At 47.7% G+C, this 24549-nt stretch overlaps 12 protein-coding genes across 12 annotated transcripts in view; 4 read left to right on the forward strand and 8 right to left on the reverse strand.

Annotated features, from left to right (window-relative positions):
• dprA (putative cell surface protein) overlaps positions 1 to 1272 on the forward strand; it is a 1982-nt gene extending 710 nt beyond the window's left edge. The window contains exons 4-5 of the mRNA XM_022539477.1: positions 1 to 752; positions 816 to 1272. The exon at positions 1 to 752 is cut by the window's left edge and continues 1 nt beyond it. Coding sequence (XP_022396086.1) covers positions 1 to 752; positions 816 to 999 — 936 coding nt within the window. The 3' untranslated portion in view covers positions 1000 to 1272. The remainder of the gene's footprint in view (positions 753 to 815) is intronic.
• Positions 1273 to 2180: 908 nt separating this feature from the next.
• On the reverse strand, positions 2181 to 2412 carry ASPGLDRAFT_39906 (uncharacterized protein; the record flags this gene model as incomplete). The annotated part of the gene is made up of 2 exons (XM_022545144.1): positions 2181 to 2251; positions 2301 to 2412. The coding sequence occupies 2 exons, from the start codon at positions 2410 to 2412 to the stop codon at positions 2181 to 2183; spliced, it is 183 nt and encodes a 60-aa protein (XP_022396087.1).
• Positions 2413 to 3181: 769 nt separating this feature from the next.
• Positions 3182 to 5076, forward strand: ASPGLDRAFT_39907 (uncharacterized protein; the record flags this gene model as incomplete). Its single annotated transcript, XM_022545145.1, has 2 exons — positions 3182 to 4487; positions 4535 to 5076. 2 exons carry the CDS (start codon positions 3182 to 3184, stop codon positions 5074 to 5076), a joined length of 1848 nt encoding a protein of 615 aa, XP_022396088.1.
• Positions 5077 to 5602: 526 nt separating this feature from the next.
• ASPGLDRAFT_52652 (class II fructose-bisphosphate aldolase) lies at positions 5603 to 6321 on the reverse strand. The gene has a single exon (XM_022547808.1). It carries the CDS (start codon positions 6226 to 6228, stop codon positions 5644 to 5646), a length of 585 nt encoding a protein of 194 aa, XP_022396089.1. The 5' UTR covers positions 6229 to 6321; the 3' UTR covers positions 5603 to 5643.
• A 280-nt stretch (positions 6322 to 6601) lies between these two features.
• ASPGLDRAFT_70117 (SMP-30/gluconolactonase/LRE family protein) lies at positions 6602 to 7670 on the forward strand (the record flags this gene model as incomplete). The annotated part of the gene is made up of 3 exons (XM_022549444.1): positions 6602 to 6727; positions 6794 to 7293; positions 7364 to 7670. The coding sequence occupies 3 exons, from the start codon at positions 6602 to 6604 to the stop codon at positions 7668 to 7670; spliced, it is 933 nt and encodes a 310-aa protein (XP_022396090.1).
• Positions 7671 to 7797: 127 nt separating this feature from the next.
• ASPGLDRAFT_52655 (uncharacterized protein) lies at positions 7798 to 8479 on the reverse strand. Its single transcript, XM_022547809.1, has 2 exons — positions 8190 to 8479; positions 7798 to 8137 (listed from the first exon to the last, which is right to left on the reverse strand). The coding sequence occupies exons 1-2, from the start codon at positions 8341 to 8343 to the stop codon at positions 7998 to 8000; spliced, it is 294 nt and encodes a 97-aa protein (XP_022396091.1). The 5' UTR covers positions 8344 to 8479; the 3' UTR covers positions 7798 to 7997.
• A 291-nt stretch (positions 8480 to 8770) lies between these two features.
• Positions 8771 to 9662, reverse strand: ASPGLDRAFT_1047817 (uncharacterized protein). Its single transcript, XM_022539478.1, has 4 exons — positions 9626 to 9662; positions 9168 to 9519; positions 8973 to 9095; positions 8771 to 8913 (listed from the first exon to the last, which is right to left on the reverse strand). The coding sequence occupies exons 2-4, from the start codon at positions 9480 to 9482 to the stop codon at positions 8890 to 8892; spliced, it is 462 nt and encodes a 153-aa protein (XP_022396092.1). The 5' UTR covers positions 9483 to 9519; positions 9626 to 9662; the 3' UTR covers positions 8771 to 8889.
• A 3729-nt stretch (positions 9663 to 13391) lies between these two features.
• ASPGLDRAFT_52657 (alpha/beta fold hydrolase) lies at positions 13392 to 14310 on the reverse strand. The gene has a single exon (XM_022547810.1). The coding sequence runs from the start codon at positions 14273 to 14275 to the stop codon at positions 13484 to 13486; it is 792 nt and encodes a 263-aa protein (XP_022396093.1). The 5' UTR covers positions 14276 to 14310; the 3' UTR covers positions 13392 to 13483.
• Positions 14311 to 14678: 368 nt separating this feature from the next.
• On the forward strand, positions 14679 to 16346 carry ASPGLDRAFT_85848 (uncharacterized protein; the record flags this gene model as incomplete). Its single annotated transcript, XM_022550349.1, has 5 exons — positions 14679 to 15086; positions 15138 to 15167; positions 15219 to 15376; positions 15646 to 15760; positions 15826 to 16346. 5 exons carry the CDS (start codon positions 14679 to 14681, stop codon positions 16222 to 16224), a joined length of 1110 nt encoding a protein of 369 aa, XP_022396094.1. The 3' UTR covers positions 16225 to 16346.
• A 334-nt stretch (positions 16347 to 16680) lies between these two features.
• Positions 16681 to 21198, reverse strand: ASPGLDRAFT_136902 (ubiquitin-binding TORC1 subunit KOG1; the record flags this gene model as incomplete). The annotated part of the gene is made up of 5 exons (XM_022541481.1): positions 16681 to 16870; positions 16930 to 17267; positions 17320 to 17653; positions 17708 to 20685; positions 20764 to 21198. The coding sequence occupies 5 exons, from the start codon at positions 21196 to 21198 to the stop codon at positions 16681 to 16683; spliced, it is 4275 nt and encodes a 1424-aa protein (XP_022396095.1).
• Positions 21199 to 22053: 855 nt separating this feature from the next.
• On the reverse strand, positions 22054 to 22689 carry ASPGLDRAFT_136941 (BTB/POZ domain-containing protein; the record flags this gene model as incomplete). The annotated part of the gene is made up of 2 exons (XM_022541484.1): positions 22054 to 22464; positions 22528 to 22689. 2 exons carry the CDS (start codon positions 22687 to 22689, stop codon positions 22054 to 22056), a joined length of 573 nt encoding a protein of 190 aa, XP_022396096.1.
• Positions 22690 to 22761: 72 nt separating this feature from the next.
• Positions 22762 to 24216, reverse strand: ASPGLDRAFT_85850 (uncharacterized protein). The gene is made up of 3 exons (XM_022550350.1): positions 23673 to 24216; positions 23250 to 23571; positions 22762 to 23194 (listed from the first exon to the last, which is right to left on the reverse strand). The coding sequence occupies exons 1-3, from the start codon at positions 23804 to 23806 to the stop codon at positions 22853 to 22855; spliced, it is 798 nt and encodes a 265-aa protein (XP_022396097.1). The 5' UTR covers positions 23807 to 24216; the 3' UTR covers positions 22762 to 22852.
• Positions 24217 to 24549: the final 333 nt, after the last annotated feature.

Below are 24549 nucleotides of genomic sequence, written 5' to 3' on the forward strand. Positions count from 1 at the left end.
AAGGACACTGGTAGCTACGGCAAGGACACTGGCAGCTACGGAAAGGACACTGGCAACTACAGCACCGGTGCCAGCGACTACAGTTCCCCTCATGGTAACTACGGCTCCGGCGCAGGCCGTGGTGACTATGGCTCGGGTGCTGGCTCAGGTGCTGGCAACTACGGATCCTCAAACACTGGCGGTTATGGCAGTGGTAACAAGCAGTCTGGAAGCTACGGCGGACATGACAACATCGCCTCCCCCAAGACCGGGAACTATGGCTCCCATCAGACTGGCAACTTTGGAGCCGCAACCGACAAATACGGATCCTCAAACACTGGTGGTTATGGTAGTCAGCAGTCTGGAAACTACGGCTCCGGATCGGACAAATATGGATCTTCGAACACTGGCGGCTATGGTGGTCAGCAGTCTGGAAACTACGGCTCTGGATCGGACAAATACGGATCTTCGAACACTGGCGGCTACGGTAGTCACCAGTCCGGAAACTACGGCTCCGGATCGGACAAATACACCTCTGGAACGGACAACTACCCCTCTTCCAAGACGGGTGGATATGACTCGGGTGCCGACAGCTACGGCAGCAAGTCCAACTATAGCTCTGGAGCCGGCAAATACGGATCTGAGACCGGAGGCTATGGCAACCAGACTGACAGCGCCGGCGCAGGAACTGGTGGCATAGGCCATGGTGGTGGTTCGAGTGTCACTGACACTGGCCGTCACAGCTCCAACTTGGCGAACAAGTTGGACCCGAGGTAAGTACGTATTTTCATACAATTTCAGAGATGAACTTACGGAGTTATTAACAAATTTTACAGAGTGGACTCCGACAATGAAAACCGCGCTCGTCACCAGGCCTTTGGCGGTGGCGCTCAGGGTGGTAGCAGCTACAACAACCCGAGCTCGACCGCAGGACCTCACAACTCCAACTTGACCAACAAGTTGGATCCTCGCGTTGACTCGGACTTGGACAACCGCGCTACTCTTGGAACTCAGCGCTAATGGTTGTCTGTTTGGGGGCAACATGTTACGACTAATGCGTTATTGACTTTGATTCTATGACTCGATAATATTGGGCTTTAGTATGGGTTTTGGATATGGGATTTTGTTTATTTTGTGTATCATAGCAGATTGAGTCCTTTTACAGGAACATAATTGCCATTTTCTACGAAGTTCTCAGTGATTTTTGACACACCTGTGTAGCCAGTGATCTCGACCTGGGGCTTACAACGGCCGGTTACTACAGGGGTAGTACGGAATTGAAAAGGGTGTAGTTGAGCGCTATAAATGAGTATCTCAATAGAAAGAGCAAGAGTGATCCGGTACCGTGACTTGCTCTTCAAAAATCACACATGAATTAGTAATAACAGAGAGTGACAGGAAGGCATATTGAATCATCGTACAAACACACCGAAGCTCTGGACTATGAAGCCCAGGCCAAGTCCGTGTGGCAACCCACAACTACCTCCAATTCGCACAATTTGCTGAAGTATACATAAGACCATATATGTAGTTGGACGAAGGCTTCTTCAGCGTCAAGGCGCTTTATTTCCAAGAGCTCTCGGGGCCTCACCGTGATCCACGAAGAAACCAGTTTCGAGTGTCAGTAGAGTTGAAGAGAGTGTCTCGCAAGCTAGCTCTTTGACGTAGGGTATCGGAGAATCCTTCATTATATCTGCCGCACTGTATCTCTCATAAATCCCAGAGGAATGTTGTCGATGAGGTCTGCACGTGGTCAGTATCAGATTTAGGTTCTGCATAGTAACCAGAAAAGGAAGGTTGTATTTACACTTCGAGGAGAATCCAGCTCTAGATAAGCAGCTGGACGAGAACTTAAATACCTCATCATCTTCCATTTGGAGCGACCTGAGAAAACCGCTAGCCAGGCCGCATTCGCGATATTTCTTGTCTACAAGAAGCTTTGGCCTGCACGAGTACCGTGGCAATTGGAACCTTCTCCGGGTAAAATGTAGATTGGCATGTGTGGAATCCAATCGTCGTGTAGTCCACCGTGAACTCGCTCAGAACGTCTTGAAAGTTCTACAAAGGAGAGGATTCTGAGTCAAGAAGTCGACCAAGCTCAGCAGTTGTACGACAGATTGTTGAGTAACCCATCACGCGGGCTTTCCATCCTTATAGCGACAACAAGAAAACGTGATAGCAAGGTTTCCGTCAACAGAAGTCTACAGGCTGTTCGAAGACTCGGGAAGGTACCATTCTTGAAGACTTCGTGCATTGAGTTTCATTGGCATTCCTGGTAACTTGTTAGCAATAGGAAAACGAAGATGCTGGGTCTCGCTTACCAGGGCTGTAGGATCCTGGTCCCCAAATCCCATAGTTGTCACTATTTGCAGCTTCGACCAGCATAGCGTCAGTGACTTCCGCGCAAGGAAAGGTGTCGAAGTGCACTAACATCCTGGGGAATTTCCATGGTCTTGTATTCCGATAATTTTCAATAAAAGTAGTAGGCTTCAGGATGACTTGGCAGACGTATAAGAAGCAATCGAAGCGTCGTCAGAAGGTGACTGAAAATTAGAAGGCATATTTCGCCCTTTCCTCGCCATGGCTGCAGAATATGGAAGGTGATGGCAATTGTCGCTGCTTGAAATAGCGATTGCAGATGCAATATCATCTAGGAATGGCCGAGCTATAGTCCAAGAATAGGGCGTGGAGAAGACCTGATTACTCTATCTTCGACATTCCTATGGTATAATTAGCAGTAAGGGAGTCAGTCACATTTAGGTACACCATGCACTTGCTAAATATATTCTCCTTTATCATAGATTTATTGCCATCGTTGTTGTTGCGTGCAGCGGCCTTCTTTATTCTTTCCCTTTTGGGCAAGCGCATTGTTTCCCCAGAAGACCCTCCTCTTTCGTACTTCCACTCCCGCTCAACCCAGGTTATGCTGCTGCTGCAATTCCAAGTTACACTTGAAGCTTTTCCATAGGTAAGCCAATCTCCACACCAGAAGACATGGCCTTCACTAATTGTGTTGTTCTTCCCTAGCCAGCTTCCATTCACCGTTTCCCCAGACTCCAGCGCCCCCTCTCCTTCCCTACGATCATACGACCGCCCTCTTACGACTAGAGTCAGGCATATATACGCAGATTTGCTTTGGATATACCTTCGTCGCCGTTCTATCTATTCGTTCGCATCAACACCCCGGCTAAACGCTCTCACCATGACAACAAGGCGCCCCATCAAGCCCCACCACTCCTCTCGCAGGTCTGCTTCGGCTGCTCCTATTGCAAGATTTGACCCTACGACGTCCACTCAACCGATTCCCTCTATCCTTGACCCAAGTCCGGACGCAAGGTCGTGGAGATCACAGCCAGTGTCTCGTTCGCGTATGGCGCAAGATGGAAGCCAAGATATCCCGGAGGAGGAGTTGGATGAGAGTCCGGATAGGTCTCGCAGTCGTTCTTCTTATTTCTATAGCCCCAGTGACCAGGGCACGCCACAAAGCCATACGAGCGAGTCGTCTAGGGAATCCATCTCGCGTCCGCAGAACATGAGCGACCCTATAAGCGGGCCAGATTCTCGCCTGTTCGGACCCTTACAGTATAATCCTCTAAGCTACTCCGAGGGCTACGCTTCGCAGTATTATTCGCCTTCGGCATACGGCTATTATTCAGGATATCCAGCATACCAATATCCAACATTTGCACCATATTCTGCATATTCAGTTACGCCCACAGCTACCTCGACCAATTCGTCAGCTACAGTCAAGCCTGGGTCCTTCAGTCAGGGTTATCCCATTGAGGGTGGCTATATGCCGGAATCAGCCTTCCCTGCCTATGATGGGGCTTATGGACGTCCATACAATGTGGCGCCTTATCGGCATTTGCAACTGTATCCGCGTTATCAAAATATGCATTTAGCAACGCAAACCGAGGGACACGCTGAACATATGCCCGCTCAGATAGGCGCCGCTCACGAAGATACAAAGAGGAAGCATGCTGGTTCTTCGCAAAAGTCAAAAACCTCTGCTAAGACGGACGAAGAAAAGAGGCGAGATATGAAGGAGGCAGTGCTGAAGAAAGTTGAAGAGGATGAAGCTCGCGTCGAGCCAAGCGCTCAGCAAAGCACAGTTAGCTCAGAAGAGCGATTGACGCCCCCCGAGTACTCGCGAAAGTCAATACCTGCTTCTAGGCAAAGGACGGAGGAAGAAGAGAACCGAGAACTTAGGGATGCGTTTCGAAGACGACAAGAAGACTATGACGCTTTCCCCGCATGGATGAAGCAGCAAGAAGCGGTTGCAGATAACGGCAAGCGGAAAGAGGGACTCGAAGCCTTCGTCGACGTCGTTCTTGAGAAGTCCGAGTTGAGTGGCAAGCGGGCTGCTTCCCAGGGACCGCCGGGCGAGCCGAACGAGGCTCGAGAGAAGGAACCAGGCGACATTTTGAGCTCACAGACGCCTGACAAACGCATCCGGAATGGTCAAGTGCCAATCATGAGCAGTCCTAAAGTCGAATCCACCAAGCCTGGTAAGCTATCAGTTGTATAACCCCAGAATTTAGGCTAACAAAGGCAGAAGCAGTGGATACTAGGCACAGGCCGAAGAGCATGTCTACAGCCGCCGGAAGAGCTCTGAAACCTCCCCCAGGACTTCCATACCCGCCTCCGAATGCGCTTTTACCTGAGCCCTTGTCGTCCGGAAGACCCGTTATGGCTGTTCAAGCGAGACTAAAAGAAGCAAACAACTGGTTTCACAGAGAGGACTCGCGCAAGGAAAAACCGCTTCAAGTGAAAATTGAAGGAATCGCTCGTGATTACAGTTTCTCAAAGGATTCTGAGCAGGACCGCGTTACCGCGAAGCAAACAACGCTACTATTCGGGGGTGTCATTGCAAACCTTTTTGATTATCTTCATGGGCGCGACACAGGTCTACCGGATCCAGATCCCTTTACAAAGTTCCGATATGTCAGCTCTCGCTACTGCGACAAAGCCAATACCGGACGCCGCAGTTACTTTGAAATCGACCCTCTTATCAACCGGCGTGCAGTTCAGCCACGTCGTGCAGAAAAGCCGGAAAAGAAGTTGGTTTTGATACGGCACCGCAGGCCTGAACTATAGTATTTTTTTGGTCTCGATTGGAATAGCATGGTTGGCAGTTGTTTATTCTTCTCTCCTTTTTACCATGGCATGGCATAGATACCCTCTTGTTTATTCTGCTTTTAACTTTTTGCTGAGCATGACTTCTTGCGATGACTTTGGGGATTGTTTTATTTTGTATCATAGGCCTATCCTTATAAATAGAAAGATGATATCATATTTCCGCTTAGGGCTGGAAGCAATACTATGTAGTCTTCTGAGTCTCCAAACCGGACCCTATCCCAGATTCCCCATAGGGGGCTCCAAATCAGGATCATGCAATTAAACCTACGAACGCCTAAGGTTCTCGATCAACCTCTCACTTGGCCGCTGTCACCTTGTCTGTCCTGGTCTGACCCTGCCAGGTCCATCTTCCGTACTTCGGACATGTCTGGATCTATTTCTTTACACTAAGCGGGATAGTGGATCTACAATTGTCCAGGGCGCTTGTGGAGATCCAGAATCCCCGCCCAATGATAGAAATCACTCCACTGTAGATCTGGAGTCATACAAAGAACTCTTGTACTTTGGAGTACCCCGAGTAATATGCTATGTACTAGCTGTATCTCCCAACAAAGAGTATTGGTGTATTAGCAGAAAATCTTTTGGCGTGTTCGAATCAACACCCGTATCAACAAACTCGTCCACCTCCTCCACAGTTGTCATACACGCCTTCAGCCCCGCAGTGTCCATGACTCCATCCTCGCCTCCTTCAATACGCCCCAGCTCTGCTTCGGTCACTTTCTGGCGCTCGTTGCAATATTGCACCAGCTTGCGGGTCTTCTTTAAGTTGACTTCCTTCTCGAAGTGCGACATGTCAACCATGATACTATCAAAGGGCAGATCAGCTGCCTGTTTGATGATAGTTTCCAACTGTGCATGGTCGAGGTGGGTACTGATGGGCACACTTGCGCGTTGAGCGGTGTCCGCGGCCGTCCGCACCAGCAAGCCATCAGTGACTTCAATTGCCCAGGGGAAGAATTGGATAATGAGGGGGGAGTGAGCGGTTTCGGCGGCCCGGACGAGACCCAGGACCTGTTCAATGTTGTAGGCGATGGCAGCAATGACGCCATACCGGCCGGCTTTGGCGTCACGTAGAATGCATTTATGGCGGTTCGCGTCTTCCCAGGACATTCTGGGGATTGAAGGAAATCACTAGATGGAAGCGTAGAAAAAGACAATGTCGTAATCATTGTGGCTTGAGTGGCTGGTCAACCTATTTAAGAGTGGTGAGTTACAATGGAGATGGTATGGTTAGGGACGATCGGAGATGTCCCTGAGACGAGCACTGAGGCTGCCCCACTAGCGTCTTCTCTACGAGATCCCAATTGTCCCCCTTCAGCCATTGGCACCTTTCAAAGTTGTGTTGGTCTCTGTTTTTCTCCTCATTATTTACAAGCTCCTTGATTCTGCTGTCGCCGTATAACAGACCTTATACCAGTTTCTTGTTTGTTCCTCCCCTCTGGAGCAACATCAACCACAAAACTACAAATCAGTACATCATGGGATGTCCAAAACCACCAACACATCCTTCCAAGCCCATGATGAGCAATTCAGCGCAATCATCGGCCCAGATCCATCGCTGGAACTATTAGCAGAAAGCCATGACTACACTTTCACCCATGAGGCCAGTGTATACAACCCTACTACAAACAACCTCTTCATCACCAGCAACTGATGCACCGGCCTGAATGGACAGCAAAAAGTATGCACCACCCATGTTGATCTGAGTCAGAACCCAGAAGTCACCTGCAAGGAAATTCCCACCAAAATCCCCATGGCCAACAGAGGTATTAACTATGGCAAGCACCACATGCTCTTTTGCACACAAGGGTCTATGACTGAACTGATCGGATTATACCGCATGTCTATGACAGCTCCATATGAATTGGAACTTGTGAAACAGGACTTTTTTGGCCGGCCATTTAATTCTGTCAATGACGTGGTAGTGTATACGGATGGCTCAGTCTGGTTCACGGATCCTATTTACGGCTATGAGCAGGGATATCGGCCGACGCCGTGCTTACCCAATCAGGTATACTGGTGGTGTCCAAATAATGGATGCATTCGGGCTATGGCAGATGGATTTGGCCGGCTAAATGGTATCTGTTTTTCGCCCGATGAGAAGGTTGTATATATCACGGATACTGACCGGGTTCATGGCGACGGGACGATTGATAATCAGCGAGTATCTTCAATGTACATGCCTTTGCCATCATGCTATATTTTTGTATTTGGTCGGCATTGCTAATGGTGAGATTCTTTCTAGTTACGCCTTTGATTTATCTATATCTCATGGAGAGCTGTGTCTCACAAATTGTCGGGTCTTTGCTATGGCAGACCAGGGGATCCCAGATGGAATCAAGTGCGATCTCAGTGAAAATATCTATAGTGGCTGTGGGGATAGGATAAATACCTGGTCCTCAGGGGGCACTCTCTTGGGTTGTATTTTAATTGGTGGTGAAGTCGCAAACTTCTGTTTTGGGAGAAATGGGGAAATTTTTGCCCTCAATGAGCACCGACTGTGGAGAGTTCAACTAGGAACAAGAGTAAAGGGAGCATTGCTTGGAATATAAACCTGTCAGGCAACAAAAAAGGCATTTTTTGCACAAAGATACCAAATTGGTAGGAAAATACTACATGGACACTCTTTTGGCTGCTGTGACTTTGGCAGGCTCAATGCTTTCCCAAAGCTGCTGTGACGGCTCAACAACCAGGCAAACAGTGCCAACATGCCAAAAGATGCCATACAAGCAATATGGACAAACAAGGGCTCAAGCCGCATCGCACAAAGGCTTATATAGAGACTGCACTCGCCAGATAGATTTCCTCTCCTTTTTCCTTCCCAGATTCGATATTCTCGTTGATGGCTACAATAGTCAAGATAGGAATTCAGTTCGTTATTATCTTCTATTCCGAGCCCGTGACAGCTGCTGTAACTCAACTCCCAAAGATTTAACTGGCCAGCTGGTTTGCTCTCGGCAGGACTCTAACAGTTCCAAGATAGCTTCTCGGGCATGATTCCCTTGCGTAAAGGTTCCCGCTATGCCTTAATTAGCCCACCTTGTCTAGATAGATCACAACATATCACGCACCAATAAATAAAGCCTGTGATGACATCAAACTAGAAGCGGCATCTTTCAAAGTTCTTGCAATACCACAGATATTCTCCACACATTGCCTTATTATCTGTCGCTTGAGGTACTGGTCAAGCCCTTCCATGCTGGGCTCGTGGGCAAGTAAAAGCATGTGTGAGACACTGAAAAATTGAATCACCACAGCTACAAAGTTATGTCAGTTTATGGAGGTGTAGGGCCGATGGCTGATACTGTCACGGGCTCGGAATAGAAGATAATAACGAACTGAATTCCTATCTTGACTATTGTAGCCATCAACGAGAATATCGAATCTGAGAAGGAAAAAGGAGAGGAAATCTATCTGGCGAGTGCAGTCTCTATATAAGCCTTTGTGCGATGCGGCTTGAGCCCTTGTTTGTCCATATTGCTTGTATGGCATCTTTTGGCATGTTGGCACTGTTTGCCTGGTCGTTGAGCCGTCACAGATACATACCAAATGCAGGAGGGCGGATCCAGTTCAGTCAAAAACAAGATGATTGTTCACGCTGACTGAGCAGCAATGGGGAAAACTCGACAGTCAGGTGTTGTTGCCAGTCATCCAGCATGGTGTGAAGACAACTTGTGTGACGGCCTGGTCACATTGGCTGGCTGTCACGTGAGTTGCAGTTGTTTGCTTTATTGATAACTACAGCGTTACCTCCTTTCTTCCTTCCTCATGTCAATTATTCTCGTCGATAGCTACCTAGGTAGAACACATGAGTTGATGTTCCATTAACCTGGCTGAGCTCCGTGACAACTTGCCTCATGAATCTGAGGCTGGATGTTTTCTTCAGTCATGGCTTCAGCACAGTAGCTAAGTACCTTTGTGGTAATGTAGATTGCGCGCGTAGCGAGTTCATGTGGTGATAGTGCAGAAAGTGGTTTCTGTGGTATCCAGAATGTAAAAGTCTTGTGTTTTTCTCAAAAAGCGGCCCAAATGTCCTGGCAGAGCCATACCCACCACACAGCTGAATGCAGTCCACTGGATTCTCCATGGATGGTCTGGGACCTCTGAATTAGGAATACTCCTTCAAGGTGCCATTCCCAGTCGTTGGTGGAATTGTCAAGCATTTCATAGGCAGAAATAATCAGTGTCATTGTGAGGAGCTCCAGACTTGTCTGGTAGCTAGGGTATTGCATGGCTCTTTGCACATAGTAAAGAGTCTGATGATAATATTGAAGAGCTTCTTCCTCCTTATTTGGAATATTGTTTTCATCTAGCCAAGTATTCAATGCAAGATGCTGGGATGCAAGAGCAAGTATAGCATTCATAAGCCCAGCATTGTGTATCTAGGAACGTCAAATCAATCTTTAACAAAAAAAAAAAAAAAAAAAAAAAAAAGAGAGAGAGAGAGAGAGACCAATAAGCACATATCAACTTACCGCTAGATGCGCAACAAATGTAGAGAACTGGCTTGTGGGGTCAAAAAGATCGATCTGCGAGAAGGGATTAATTTTGGATGTGGATACCAAAGTGGTATCCGTGGATGAGGATATGTCGCAGTCTAGTTACCATCTCCAGGTTTCTTATGTTATATTGAAAGCGGGGACAGATAGGGAGCGATGGTTGGCTTGAACTCTTTTGTCTCCGGGGAGATGGTGTGACATATTTCGGCCTCAGCTAACTGTCACAAACTTGGCTTTCCTCGTATTGTACCTAGGGTTCTAGCTATACTTAGGTTCCACCAAAGTGCAATCCCAAGCTGGAATGGTGTCTCATGAAAAAAAGAAGAAAAAAACCGTATATTAACCAATGGCCAGCTGATCATAACAACGCATTGCTGAGTATATCGCCCCTCCCCCAACTAGGTTCCGGTAGACAAGTGTCTTCGATGGAGGTAATGAATAGAGAAACAAGACAAGTCTGAACTGAAAATATAACCAATACTTGATTGAACGTATTGATCGTGAAGGGCTATCGTGTGGGAGTAGGAACTGAACGATGTACATACAATTGACAAATGGGGAATGCAGGTATATTTTTGAATATTGTGCGTACACTGGCAGGTGCTTCTCTATATAGCCTGTGCATACACGCTGACTTCCGGTGGCTCCCTGGCCTCGGTCCGACCATCGATGGCTGGACCCTGATTAACCCCCCACAGTCCCAACCGCCTCAGGGCTCTATTCCTTCTCCGCATCTACCATGCACCTATCTAACTTAGCTCACGCTAGTAGACCTCAGTAATCTCCCTAAGTATTTCATCAATATTATCCATAGTTAATATCCGTGCCTGGATATCCTTTTTGCTCGCTAATTCAGCTATCCGAGGGCAGTGTCCTCGCAAGCTCTTTGATAGCTCTGTATCAGACAATGCACCCATCCCCTCGGGTAACCCATATTGTAGGAGCCAGATTTTTTTGTCTAGATAAGGTTAGACACCAGTTCTGCGCTATGTAGTTACAGCGGAAGCCTTACCACTCCACCCTGTACCGTTGGTCACAGGGCAAATACCCCCCCGACTTTCCATGATGTCGATATCAACAGTGGTCAGAATAAATTCTCGATTGTCGCGTTTTTCAACTTCCCCGACATGGTCTCCATTCCACACAGCTTGATTCCTGGGGATGTGAAAGAGGGAGGCAGCTTTTTCCATGATATCAAGCGTATCAAAGAGGACGATAAGTCGCCACATGGGCAGCTGTCTTCATTGTGGGATATTATCATCGATCGGCATCAACTGGTACTACCACCAGCAGTCGCTGCCAATTGAATAATGATGCACGAATCTTGAAATATGGTCTTGAGTTATGAGAATATGTTTACCAAGTGTCACAGCGCGATAAGTAGTAGATAAAATGAATTGCATAGTTCAGGCCAATATTGTGCTGAATATTTCAGAAAACTTTGAAGATTAGAGCACTTTTGAACTTCACTGTCTTCTAAGTCATCCATCAACAAAATTGCATACAGATCTTAGCCAAGAGGCTCTCAGTATCTTTTGGATGCAAGATTATGCAGAATTCAGATGATCAGCGACTTTCTTTCTGATGAGAAATTCTCGCTGTCTGATGGATGAGGTATATCTTTGAGCTATTGGTGAAGACAAACAGACCACATAGCCGCCGTATTTTCTCGTCTAAGGCAGCTGGATTTATTCAGCTTGTGCTGTAGTTCGTGATTCGGGGTGGATAGCAATGCCCAATGCCATAGCCTGTGTTGTTAAGGGACGCTGTGCTGCAACAATGATCTGAATAAATTTTCTCACTGTATGCACTTGTTCAGATGATACTCGATCAAGAATCTTTTCATATACTGCATTCAAAGAAGGAGGTATCTGCTGGATTGGTTCCTCAGCTGGCGGAAAGCTATTCTTTAGAGTAACCTAGGTGTCATCAATGGTGAGATGTAACCAAGGATACGTGCAGTGTTTCCATTTAAGTTGTTGCTCAAGTCGCTGCTACACATCAGGTGGCAATAATTCCATTTAGCCAGCTCTTGCACCCTGATCCTCACGATCACACTTATCTCTTTGTGTATCTGATCATTTTCTTCCTCCCCTTTGAGGTGTATATAAGGGAAGAGATTTGTCATTATCTAGAAGTCATCCTGAATATGATCAAAGGGGCGACTGGTTACTAGAAATTTCAACCAGTTATCTATTACAGACTCGGAAATAGTAGATACTGATGAAATGATATCCCTATCTAAACTATTGTAGCCATCGACGAGAATATCGAGTCCGGAAAAAGAAAAGAAATGGAAACCTATTTAGAGGATGAAGGGGTTTTTATGACCACGGTACGACAGCAATCTACTCATGTCGGTGGCGTCTGTCATTATTAGTCCTATATGTGGTGTTGGGCCGTATGGGCAGCGTCAATCCGTATACACGACGTCAAGGTGTCAAGCCATCACAGCGTGCAAGACATGTTTACAATGGGGTCTAGCCAAGGCAGATCTTAAGGTGGATAACAATAACAAACAAACGATCTTGGAAAGAAGTCAAGCAACAGTACCAGAAATTGATGGTTTTTCAACAATGCTTCGAAATGAGAAGACTGGAATGGCATAGAGGACAGAACAGAAACAACTATCAACCACAAAAGCTCAGCCTTGTGCTGGACACGAAGCGCAGCAATGCGGCAACAAAATACGAACTGCTATCGGCGCGAGCCGCCTAGGCCCATGTCCCTACCAAGGGAAAGAATGTCAGTATCTTAGTCCTAGCTCGCATTCATCTCTGGTCTAATGTATTTCTTAATGGACGTTACTTCAGATAGATTGCTAAACAATGCTATCTTCTCTCAAGTATCAGTTCCTGATATAGTTTATTTGATAAACAATGGAGCATGCCATAGTGATCTTTAGTATACTGTGCATATTATTTATTTAATCAAGTTTATTGTCCATACCCAGCCCTAGAGCTATGACAGACCATGATTAATGGACTCGAGGCTAGCTGCTATACTACAGTCTCTCGTCCCTATTAGTTTCTGAGGCACTCGCCCCCTTCTATAATCTTTCTGATCCTTTTCCTCGCCCCAACCGCCTGTATGCGCAGGGTTTCTGAGCACAGTGCTCTCGTGTTTTAAAGCAGGATGGGTGTGGCCTAGGCTGACACTCAGATTAGGCTACCCTCCCTGCTACCCTTCTCCTGTTCTATTTGCCTCCTCTAATGCTTCCATTCCCCTATAATGTGCATAAGTTTCCAGATAGAAAGAGCAAATTGTGGCTATGTGCATATGCCAAGTGACTCGGTGTTTGAAGTGGAAGCATGATAGCCAATCACCGGTGCCTGCATAGCATATAGTGAACCATGAAGTTTTCAAAGGATTGAAATTGCGAGGTACTGCGTGATGTTGGGTGATAGCTCACGCTATCTATTATGCACACACCTAAATCACCCTCGGTCACGCGACCAAAAGCGGCCTCACCCTCTAACTTATCTTTCTAGCGAAATTTTTGACTCTATTCATCTTTTCTGAAACAGATAAACCAATGAAGAGGTTAGAGTCCGTGTCGGGGAAGTTGGGGAGTCGATTATCCGGACTGTACGAGGCTATAGGCGAGGAATTTGAATTACACTAAAGTGTGACATTGATATCTATAGACACCATAAATGATAGAATAAGCGCTTGTCTATCTGAATGTGTGTATACGCTGGTCAATATAATCAGACCGGCGGAGCTTGCCTAATCGGTCCGACGTTTATTTTTTTTTTTTTTTTTCACGGTAGATCCGGGGTGGTGTCGGTATAGCAAATCCCTAATTTAATATTGCCATTAAGCATTTGATTTCCCATATTTGGTCATATATATCAATACCCATCTTACTCGATCTCCACAAACTCTCCATCCAACTCCCCCCCCTCAAACCACGCCATCGCTGTCTCCGCAAACAACCCCGGTGCCTGTCGATTCCATGGATGTCTCATCCCCCAATGCACAACCGCAATGGTATCCTGATTCCCCTCCCTCCCAATCTCCGCCAGCCTCTTCGCATACTCGCAGCTATCAGCAGAGGGAATGATACCCTTCGCGGCCGCGACAATCAATGTCCTCATCTTCCAGGGACCCGGCCACTCAGTACCCGTCAATGACGAAGTGATCTCCCGACACAACTTCACTGTACAGATATCCATGTTAAGATGCGGGAGGTCCGCGCCGTCCATTAACCAATTTAGCAGTGACCGGGGGAGAAGGTTCTCAATCCGCAAGACCGGCCAGGCGATGTACGGGATATACGGCGCCAGCACTGATGGTGGGAAAATAGCGAAACCGGAGATGAAGATATCTTTCACGAGATCAGGATATGTGGTTGCGAGTTTGATGGCAGCGTGTGCGCCGAGACTGTGACCGATTATATGCGCTGATTTGGTGATAGTGTGCGTGCGGATTAGGTTGGCGATATGCTCTATGGAGGAGTCGATGGAGAAGGGGGTTATATGGGTGGATTTGCCGTGACTGGGGAGGTCTGGGACGAGGATGTGGTAGTGTTTTGAGAGATGGGGAGTGACGAGGTCCCAGTAGGAGCCGGAGCAGAAGGCGCCGTGGATGAGGAGGATGGTGGTTGGGTTGGCTGGGTTGTGGGATTGGAAGTGTAGTTGGCTTGGTTGGAACATTGTAGTTGTTTAATATTCTGCTTCTTTCTCGAAAAGTGAGAAGAGTTGTAATTATAGAGAAAATTAAATTGCGCGTTCTGTCTGCCTGTGATATGATTATAAAATGTTGTTGAGACATTGTGGCTGCTTACGAAGGATCTAGTCTCGCAGGATCTTCAAGAACTTGTGGAAGACTACTTATGTGAGTGCTTGCTATCACTCGGAGGCTTTGACAGGGTATGCGGAATTCTATTGGGAAAGAGTGAGACCCCATTCAATTTCTCCTGAAGAGTCACCGCTGATTTCACGGAATTGCATTGAAGTTAAACTGCGAACCCGGTTTATGCCCCAGAATCCTCTCAGCCAAATGACTCTCGAGGCGCATGATATGCTAAAGTTTAATTCAAGGCTTGCCATTGTCGATATGACACTTCAACCCCTGACAGCGCGGACTGGATTATCTAATTCGAGCATGCAGGGGTTGGTTCCTGCTGCTACGATGTCAAGGGATACATGGGATCAACGAAGAAAGGAAAATGCCGACCATTTGGAGGCGGTCTTGAAATGGCTAAAGGATACTAAAGGGGTGAAGCAAATCATCAAGCTGGTTGTCCGAGATGACAAGGACGGGCCCTGCAGCGATGAGGTCATTGAGAGATGTCTAAAGATCTATGATATCCGGTACCTGGACTGGCAGAAGGAGGATATCTGCGTCCAAACCTTGCTGGAAGGTCAAGCCAAAAACCTTGTGGAGGTATCTTTATACTCAAGCGGTAAAGACAGCACTCTCTGGAGCTGGTCCAGCAATGATGGCCTTCACCGGCTTGAAAAAGTAAGACGCCTGCCCTCTCTCAATCACGGTAAAGCACTAATGCACTCCCAGCTGAAAAAGGTTATATTAAACATAAACCCAGTAAGTCCAGCCGGAGGAACAGAACCAATTCTCATCACTGACTGTTCACAGGATGGAATTGAGACCGTCGAGCGGACAAAGCGTAATGCTGAGCATTTTAAAAAACGAGTTGAAGAGATACCAGAGCGTCAAATCCAGGTCAATTACCACATCGATCCACCTCGTGGCTTGGAAGATCCGTCTTCGGATAAAGACCAGAAGATTGAGGAGTAAGTGTTCAGTGCCTGGTGCGATCAATCCACTTGCTAATAGGAAGTAAGTTGCCATCCATGGCTCGGGGTCATCAAAGAAATCAGACACGGTGTGAATATTGCGCGATTGGAGGAAGCCTTCAATTGTAATCCTGATATCAGAGTTGCCTTGATTGACGACGGTGTTTGTCCTGAGCATGAATTACTTTTTGAAAGCTTTGAAGAGGGATGGCCGGCCGATGTACCCCAAAATTCTATAAAAAAAAACCCTTCTATACGTCCGACAGTGGACATGGGACCGCCATGGCGACATATATTCAATTCGTGTGCCCCGGAGTCAGGCTCTATGTTGCGAAGCTCGACCCCGAATCTCAAGAAACACGAGCCGCATCGGCTGCTGAGGTATGTTGTCTGTTCCTCTTCCCAAACCAGTCAAATAGTGTATCACTCATTCTAAAACTCTTTAGGCCGTAAAATGGGCTATTAAGCGCAAGGTTCATGTGATCTCCATGAGTTGGACAGTCGAAATCACCAAAAAGAATGAAAAGCAAATTAAGGCGTTTGAAGCCCAGATTCGAGAGGCGGCCAGTAGGAATATAATCATGTTCTGTTCTGGTCGTGATGAAGCATGGAATGAGAGCAGTAAAAGCTCTTACCCAGCTGGTAGTGACACCAAGAAGGTCTACCGAGTTGGATCATCAGACCTATACGACAACATGTTCACATGGGTGAACGCGGGCAATATTGACTATCTCCTGCCTGGTGAGGCTCTCTTCCCTGGAGATAAGCTCCGTGGAGATAGGATTGAAGAATCTGGGTGTTGTGACGAGATTCCTGAAGATGAAAAATCATACCAGGCCCTATAGTGAGTGAATCATGGGATCATTAGGATTATTGCTTAAGAGGTTTAGTTGTGGGTGCAGCATCGGGTTTAGTTTGTCAAAATAGTTCTTATACATGATTCTTATACATGGATTCTTGATCATCTACATCCGTCTATTCAGGCACTTTGAACTGGTTCAGCATAAACAGTAATGAATGAAAAGAGAATCCCAGTCTATGTACAGCCCTAACAAGCCCAGAAACACGAATACAATATGAAATAGCAAGTAATCCTCATGAGTAATCTGCCATTAACCCATCCATCCATCATTACTACCATCCTACGCCAGACATCCCTAATCCCATCTGAGTAATAAAAAGAAAGAGGAAGAATTACACAAAGGAAAAAGAGAAAAAGACATTATCATAACCCAGAACGCCGTGCAAATGGTATGTACGGATCATCAAATAAAGAAATGAAAAGCAGAATGATACCTCATCTAACAATTGACAAGGTTGATGTGATTATCATTAAGCGCTGCGCAGGCGAGTATGGTACGGTGCGGGTGGAAAGCGGTGTTGGCGATAGGAGAAGACCGGTTGTGGTGGAGGAAGCTCGTGTAGGGCTCGTAAGTGGACAGATGACTGCCACCCACGTTGAACGTCCTGACTTCATGACGGTTGGTGCCCCTGTAGCCAATTTTGTTAACCATCTGTACAACCAAAAGTAAATACCATGGGAAACTTACACGCTGAACACCGGGGCGTGCTCATGAACACTCAGAGTACGAAGGGTGTCTGAAGTAGCATATGTTGTCGAAATCGGATCGTCCATTCGAAGATCCCAGAGCCTGATTTCTCCGTTTCGGCTACCAGAAACCAGCTCTCTCAAACCGCCTCGTTGCATGTGGACATTTGTAATCCACTGCTTGTGTTCACGCCAGACCTTGACCATGGACGTTGTTGGCTTCAGACGTTGATCGAAGACCCGGACAGCACCATCACCAAATCCGGCTACGAAGATATTACCGGCAACTTGGTCAGATGTCAAGGATGTAATGCATGACCCAGACCGTGCAGGGATGTCCTGTAAAGAGTTAGATGGCTTGTCTTATCGGTAAGGTCGGTGCGGTACATACGTTGCTGCAGACTTCGGTGGCTGCGTTCCACACTCTGATAACCTTGACATCACCTGCAACAAGCGCCTTTCCTTGTCCTTGCTGCCAGTCAAGAACAAGTCCCGCATTTCTAGTACTGGGGAGAAGCTCTGGAAGAGCCCTGAAAGCAGTGACAATTTCGGCATCCTTGGCAGACTCATAGTTTCTGAAAACCTTGAGAACACCATCGGAAGAGCCCGTCATTAAGAGCGCCTGGTCGTCTTCGTTGATGTACCGGACTTCATTGATCTTCGAGCCCGGCGGGTTTCCGTTCGAAAATCGATTGAGACGCTTATGGCTTTGCCAATCCCAAATTCTAAACGATTGTTAGCTCAAAGCCAAAACGGTTTTCAGTGCCGTTTCAACTTACGCAATGGTATCCCGATCGTCAGCAACCGCGAGATGATCTTCGAACTGGTGGAAACACATCTTCATCGGCTGACTGCTATTCGACAGAAGGGTCAACGAATTATCCCATCGACTGCTGCCAGCCTTGGGTTTAAGGGGTTGGGTCTCTGTGATGATCTTTTCGTTGCGACTCCGTCGCCATAAACGCTCGTTATAATCTGCACTACCCGGCTCGTCGGGCTCATTGGGCTTCATCTGGGGTTCCCGGAAGTACTCCGTAGACCAATCCAAGAATCTACTCAACAGAGGAATCGTTGGGAGCACAGAAGTATCCCTCTGCTCAAATCCACGAGATGTGGGAGTGGGCGCTTTGTGGTATGCAGTCGCCGGAGCGACATGGTCGTTGACCTCTGGGGGTCGGGTCCATTCTGGAGGAGCGCGCCCACGGGGGGTAATGGGCATGCGGTTCGACATCGAAGGCGATGTTGGGGGTTGAGAAGCCAGCTCCGAGCCAGACGCACCACCGAAGGCAAGATTTTTCAGTGACGCAGCGACACTCGCTGTCCGCCTCATGCCCAGTGAGAGATACCCTTCCTGTTTTGGTTGTGCTTGCGAGGGGGGCGTGGGAGGGGGTGCGACCTTCTTCGATTCGGGTCTTTCACGGATGGGTAGCCTCTGTGGCTCACGGGATGTGATATCCATGATCTCTCTGCGGACCCTATCCGTTACTGATGCCATAGGAGATTGGAGTAGCATGACATGGATGTAGTCCACGATCGTGCTAGCATCCTGTGCAATATCAGGATGTGGGTCGACGGAAAGAATGAGAAGCTGCTTCCAAATTGTGCCGAACGTAGTATTCCGGGATAGAGAATGGAATTTAGCGCTTGAGTCTGCAGACCCGTTCTGCGCATCATCGAAGGGGAAATCCTGGGGCGTTTCGTTCGCGAGCTTGTCGAGAAGCGATTGCTTCTCCTCTTGGAGTTCCTCATATGCAGCGACAATGAACTTGTTCTGATACCGTTTGGCAAAAGTCGAAAAGTAGACAAGCAGTTCCTTCCGCACAAGGACACTACCATCCGACGCCATCGGCAGCACTGTCATAGCCAACGACTCCTCAATCTGCGCCACCTGGTCCGTCAAGTCCGGAATGCCCAAAAATGTTGTCAGTGCGTGCAACATAGCAGCCCGCACCTCTGGCACAGGGTCCATGTTCAATTCGCAAAGTCTGGCCGGGGCCGCGCAACGAATGCCAGCCCATTTGGCCTCGGGGAAGTCACACCAGAGCATGCTCAGGCAAAGACACGACCATTGACGCAAAAGAGGATTCTCGACGTCTGTTAAATGCCTCAAGCATGAATCGAAAAGCTCTGCTGATAGGCAAACGTTCTGGCCCTGAGGGTAATTTTTACAGAAGATCGAGACAATGAAGGCACACATAGCGCGATGTTCACTAGCGTTGCCCACAGGAATCGGAGACGAGGGGTTAAGGATGTTGATGAAGTAGTGGATGCCATTGTCCTTTAGTAGATCATTCTGGACAGTATGGTCGACTGCCATGATTCGGGCCCAGATGAACACCATAACTGGTTTTAACTCCTGAGCGGCCGACTGCAGCAACTTGACGACATATGGGAAGATACCAATGCTCAGAGCAAGATGGACGGCCCAGGGCCCCAAATCAAGGAATTTGCTGAGTAGAATCAACGCTCGCAGCCGATGCGCCTGACTCAGGAGGACCTGCAGAACAATTGGCAGCTGGTCTGGTGGGCTCTTTTCAGTGGGTCCAGAGGATAGGTAAACCTCAAACGCTGTGAGTTGCTCAGCAAAGAAAGAAGAATGCTGGTACTCGTAATGCCGCCGGCCCTCTTCATGTTCAATGAGCGCAGGGAGCTGTGCCAGAACCATCTCCACCGCCAGATCCCAGCTCTTCCACAGCGGGTGGTGGTGGGTCTCTGGCAGCTCTGGGGAAGAGATCGGATGACACTTATACGTGCGCATAATGCGCTCACTGAGCAAGAAGTTCCGGAAAAGAGCAGCAACCATCAGGTCCTGTCGGAAAAGTTTCTTGAACAGGGGTCGCGATAAGGTATTCCATGCAATTGTGTCCGTAATGGCAGTGAAGATCCAATTCAATTCTCCAAGTGGGCTGCGCCGATCTTGCAAACGACCAGGGATTGCGAACTCATCAATGGAGATGTTTGTCTCCAGTGGGTTCTGAAGGATGAAGTACCGGAGAGCAATCTCGATGGGTGTGGTCAAACAGCTGGTGAACAGGTCGGCCGGTAGGTCTGGGTCCGTCGGAAGAGACTCGTTTTTCTGGCATGCGGCCAGAAGAATGCAATCCCCATAGTTCTGGATGAGAGCGCTAGGGTCCCGTTTCTTTGCTTCAATATTTTCCTTCTCGTGCTTGTCGACAAATGCGTGGAAGTTATGGACGATGTTGCCCGCGCGCGAGACGTCGAAAACGAAGAGACTGGGACCTGCGAGCCAGGACTGCAAGTCGTACAATGAGACCGGGATATATTGGGTGTAGTTCTTGTTGAAAACCCAAATCTCGCCCGACTGAGTCGGCAGCGGGACTCCATGACCATTGTAATGGAAGAGCACTCTCTCATCTTTGGCATTACGGCGAAGGTGTATGCAGAATTTCTTTGTCTCGTCTACGGACGGGTCGAGGTACTGCTTGTACCTCGTTCTCAAACTCAGAGTTTCATACTGCTCCTGCAACTTCTTCCCAATCTGCTCCATGATCTTGTTTTGCCCACCGCCAGTAGTTGCGGCTGGGTTAGGATCGACCCAGCACTCGAGCTTTGCGGTTGGGTTTGTCTTGACGACATCGGGAGGATCAACACCGATGTTTAAGCATATGGCGAGCGCGGCGGAAACCGTTTTCAGGCGATCTTTCATACGCCAGTCCTGACTTGGCCAACTTCCAACAGGGTCTCTTGGGATACCGTTCGTTTCGTGACGCTTCTCCGTGAAATACATGTAAAAGTTCTGGTTAAACCGCGTGGGTTAGCAATCAACGGTATACTATAATGTAGCAGCACTCAACAGCTAGAAAATTCTGCTTACCGAGTGAAGGACCTTGAGGTATTCACTCGAGGTGTATTCCTCCTGCCAACCATGTCTCATGGCAAAATCATCCTCATCGTCATCCCCAAAAAGGGACTTGTCGAATTCCACTCGTGGTCCATAATCACTCCTGGCCCGTTTCAGGGCCGCAGTCGGTCGTCCACTATCCGATGCAACATCCGATGCTAACCGAGGTCGCTCCTCCGTCACCAACGCTACACTGTCACCGCCCGAGCTGGTCGGTCGCCCGGATGACGACGAAGCCACAGGAGGCTTCTGGTCGAATGTGGTAAAAGACCGATGGTGATTTGGTGCGGGGGACTTGTCGCGAGGAGGGATGTGCGTCTCGACGTCGGGGCCAAAAGCGACTCGAACCGTCTTGTTGGGGTTCCTGCGCAGTTCCGCCTGCACGTTGGGCGACTGCCGTTTCAACATGGTATTGTTCTGGTTGTCCATATCGATAGTTGGATCTTTCATGACGGGCAGATAATCATTGTGGGGGGAAGAGACTAGAGGGTTTCGAGACCGTCGAAAAATGAGTGAACGAATTTACCAAATCTGAACACAGTAGATTAGCGAAACGAACATTGAGAAATGAAGTGATAAGTTGCATACTCACCTGATCGACACTATCGCCTCTCAAGCATGTCAGCTTATCGAGCGCGCACTGAGAGGCACCAGATTGACAAGCCTAAACCGGAGCGGCTCAGCGACTGAAGACGGTTGCGCAGTGGGTGCCACTGCCAAGGACCAGTCAGATTCCAAAGCGCAAACCCGGCAATGACAGGACTTCCAACGGCTTCAAGCAATCAACGGGCCTCGTCCAAAATCGCGCAGCTTAAGAAAGAGGCTGCAAATGGAAGAGAAATGGTACTTAATGGTTTGGTCGTTGCGAAGACGTTCTCCATGGAGCTTTGGCCGCGATGTCTTGGCACGGTCACGGGAACAGTTTGGGTGATTACGTCAGATCATCTACAACAACCCAAGATGTATACGGTCAGTTTGGAGAAGGGTATTTTGACTATTTTCCGAACTCCCTGCTATGCCATACATCCCAAATGATATCCCTATACTGATAAATACGCACTTCAGCTGGTGTTTGACAAATTGCCATATTCTCCCCTAGTTAGAGGAGCGGCGGTCAAATTGGGAGTTTGTAACATACAATGGTCTGTCCAAATTTCCAGATTCCGCAATCCTATCTCGCTCTGCTTCCGATTCCCTGACCATGTCGTTCTCCAATAGTTTTGCAAGAATCGCAGATCCAAGGCTCTCAAAATCTTTTGCTAGTTAAAGAACTGGCCCCCGTTTCATGTCAGTGAGGTTCTTTGATATGATATCGGCAATAATGTCTCGAAGACCTGAATCATGCGGAGGTACTGAGCTCATTACTTCTCGTGCTATATCGAGAAATACTGTAAATTGCCAATTAGCGCTCATATTGTGAGCAAATTCCTTCACAGCGTAGGACTTTAAAGGGACAATGCCAAATTTGTCTGCAGCTATGTAGACTCGCACGTGGTTCCTTGCGATGGCTCCAACGTCTGCTGGATATTTTTTAGAGCTCTTCAGGGGAGAGTTGCTTATAGCGGTTCCTGATAACGGCAATATGTGCCCGTTCTCTTGGTACTCGTGCAGACATAGGTAGGAAATGATTCGTTCGATTGTCTCGGGATCATCATCAGGTAAGTTAATGGTCTTCTACTGTGATTCCTTTGAGACCACATTATTTACTGATATCAAATGCGATTATTACAGTCTCACCTTAAAACTCCCGTTAAAAGCACCTCTAAAGAAGTCCGACAGAATGGTGATAATGGCACTATGAACGTGAAAAGTTTGCCCTTGGCAGGTTATTGTCGTGTCCGAGTTGTACCCCTGCAAGAAAATTTTCATCATTTCCTTGCGCGATGGCTGTGACGACATAGTGGAAGCCATATTGTTGCTCCTGAGAAACTGTAAAGAAAGCTAAAGTACTTAGAAGTGAGATGCAAGAAATGTGCATAATCGAATTTATTACCATCTCAGGGCTTACCGCCGTCATACTTAGTCGCTCTCGCCCCATATTACTATGCTATCGCTGACGGCATTACACAATCTCCTCTAACATAGACTCCAAGAATTCCTTCTGCTCTATCAGGAACCTCCTTGTATCATCAACGTCGAACGAACGTTTAGCCTCACCCCCTTTCCGTTCCTTCTTCATCTTAGCACGAATACGCTCTTCAAGGACTTCCAATCGGTACATAGTATACTGGCTATAAAGCTCTGAAAGATCGCTGGTTTCGCAGACAGCAGTCACGATGATCTCGTCCTTGACAAATGGTGACTTTGGTCGAAAGGCGGTTACCATGTTGATGCGTTCACAATCTCCGAGGGCTTTCAAGGCTTGGTGCTCGATGTACCGGCTTTGCATTACCACCGCTGTGCCCTGTACGAGGTAAGTACACTAGAATACCCATTATGGAAGATAGAAGGAAGCATGCCATTGTTGGTCCGCGCACCTTCATATTCTCCCCGGTTCCAGTCTTGATCATAGTTTGTCCGCCAATCATTCCAGTGCAATCGGACAGCATTGTCACGCAAACGAATGGGAAGCTGTCGTAGTGCCACGCAAAAACGGACATATTGTCGCACTTTGAGCCGTCCGGGCCTTGTCCATTCTCCGTGCTGTTCGGATCATTGACCGAGATATTGACATTACCAATATCAAAATCAAAGACTGGGACCAAGTCTACTCCTGCAACTTCTGAGACTTTCGCAAGGACCTCTGGACAATACCAGGCGTCATAAGTAAACGGAGCGCGCCTTGAGAAAACAGTCAGCAGGTATAATCTCGTAAGGTTAACAAATTACTTATACAGGACCCATGCCTCTCACCATATTCTTGACAAAAAGTGGAAGATTACTGGCACGACTCGAGCACAGGTTCACTAAAGACCTCTGCTCGGATCTGTTTGATAGCTTCCTCAGTAAAGAGGGAAAAGGGCTCTGAGACTGCATTGGGAGAAATCCCATGTCCTTCAAAGCCGATCTCCTTCATGGTGTAAATCTTGCTGGGGGGTTGGAAGTTGGGGTCGAAGTCCTCCTTGATAGTGAAACGAGCTTCATCAATCAGGAATTGAGGAATCTTGTTGGTTGGATGGGTGATTTTCTTGGTTTCTGGTCCGACTACCCTTGGGTGGGGCCCGGAGTCGGGACGAGTGCTGCAGGTGCCATGTCTGATTTGAAAGTTGAGTTCTGCAAGGATGTTCTGGTTATGAAGCAATGGTTGTAGACATGAGGTATTCGTCTAGGATAGGATGGTCCTTATATATCTTTAATTGTGCTCTGAAGTGCAAAGGGTCATTGTATTGACCTCAATCGGATAGAAGTTCCATCAGATAGAGCAGCTGCCACCATGCGACCTATCAAGGCCCCCGGACGTAGTTCTCTATCATTCGTGCATTGGAGTATCATGGGACACGATAGACAACCCGATGGGAATAGTATCTTCATGGTGAATTAGGTTCGTTTCCGATCCCTATCATCGGATATACAGAGTGCTCTCATTTCGGTTACCCGTTCAGGAAATAGGCGATGCGGCGCAGCGCAAATCCCGCATCGATATCTCCAACATATGCGACATGTGCAACATCACCCCCGCTATCTTTACTGAAAAAAAAAACTTAATTTCGTGGGATAGATTTCCTTTTCCAGCGCCATGGCTGTCCCGGCCCATTCCCGTTTGTCTTGATATGACGATACAATTAAAATCCGTTGAAACCACCATCAGATGAATTGTTT

This window comes from Aspergillus glaucus (assembly GCF_001890805.1).
Source record: "Aspergillus glaucus CBS 516.65 unplaced genomic scaffold ASPGLscaffold_31, whole genome shotgun sequence".
NCBI classification, from domain to species: Eukaryota; Fungi; Ascomycota; class Eurotiomycetes; order Eurotiales; family Aspergillaceae; genus Aspergillus; species Aspergillus glaucus.

Coding starts and splice junctions, on each gene's coding strand:
- ASPGLDRAFT_52655 (XM_022547809.1), bottom strand. CDS start 8,343: ATGCTTTTACTTGCCCACGAGCCCAGCATGGAAGGGCTTGACCAGTAC. Junction 8,138..8,189: donor ATCACAGGCTTTATTTATTG/GTGCGTGATATG, acceptor ATTAAGGCATAG/CGGGAACCTTTACGCAAGGG.
- ASPGLDRAFT_52652 (XM_022547808.1), bottom strand. CDS start 6,228: ATGTCCTGGGAAGACGCGAACCGCCATAAATGCATTCTACGTGACGCC.
- ASPGLDRAFT_1047817 (XM_022539478.1), bottom strand. CDS start 9,482: ATGAATGCTATACTTGCTCTTGCATCCCAGCATCTTGCATTGAATACT. Junction 9,096..9,167: donor TGCATTCAGCTGTGTGGTGG/GTATGGCTCTGC, acceptor TGGATACCACAG/AAACCACTTTCTGCACTATC. Junction 8,914..8,972: donor TCCAGCCTCAGATTCATGAG/GCAAGTTGTCAC, acceptor TGTTCTACCTAG/GTAGCTATCGACGAGAATAA.
- ASPGLDRAFT_52657 (XM_022547810.1), bottom strand. CDS start 14,275: ATGTTCCAACCAAGCCAACTACACTTCCAATCCCACAACCCAGCCAAC.
- ASPGLDRAFT_85850 (XM_022550350.1), bottom strand. CDS start 23,806: ATGAAGGAGATCGGCTTTGAAGGACATGGGATTTCTCCCAATGCAGTC. Junction 23,572..23,672: donor CCTGTGCTCGAGTCGTGCCA/GTAATCTTCCAC, acceptor TGTTTTCTCAAG/GCGCGCTCCGTTTACTTATG. Junction 23,195..23,249: donor AGGTGCGCGGACCAACAATG/GCATGCTTCCTT, acceptor TACCTCGTACAG/GGCACAGCGGTGGTAATGCA.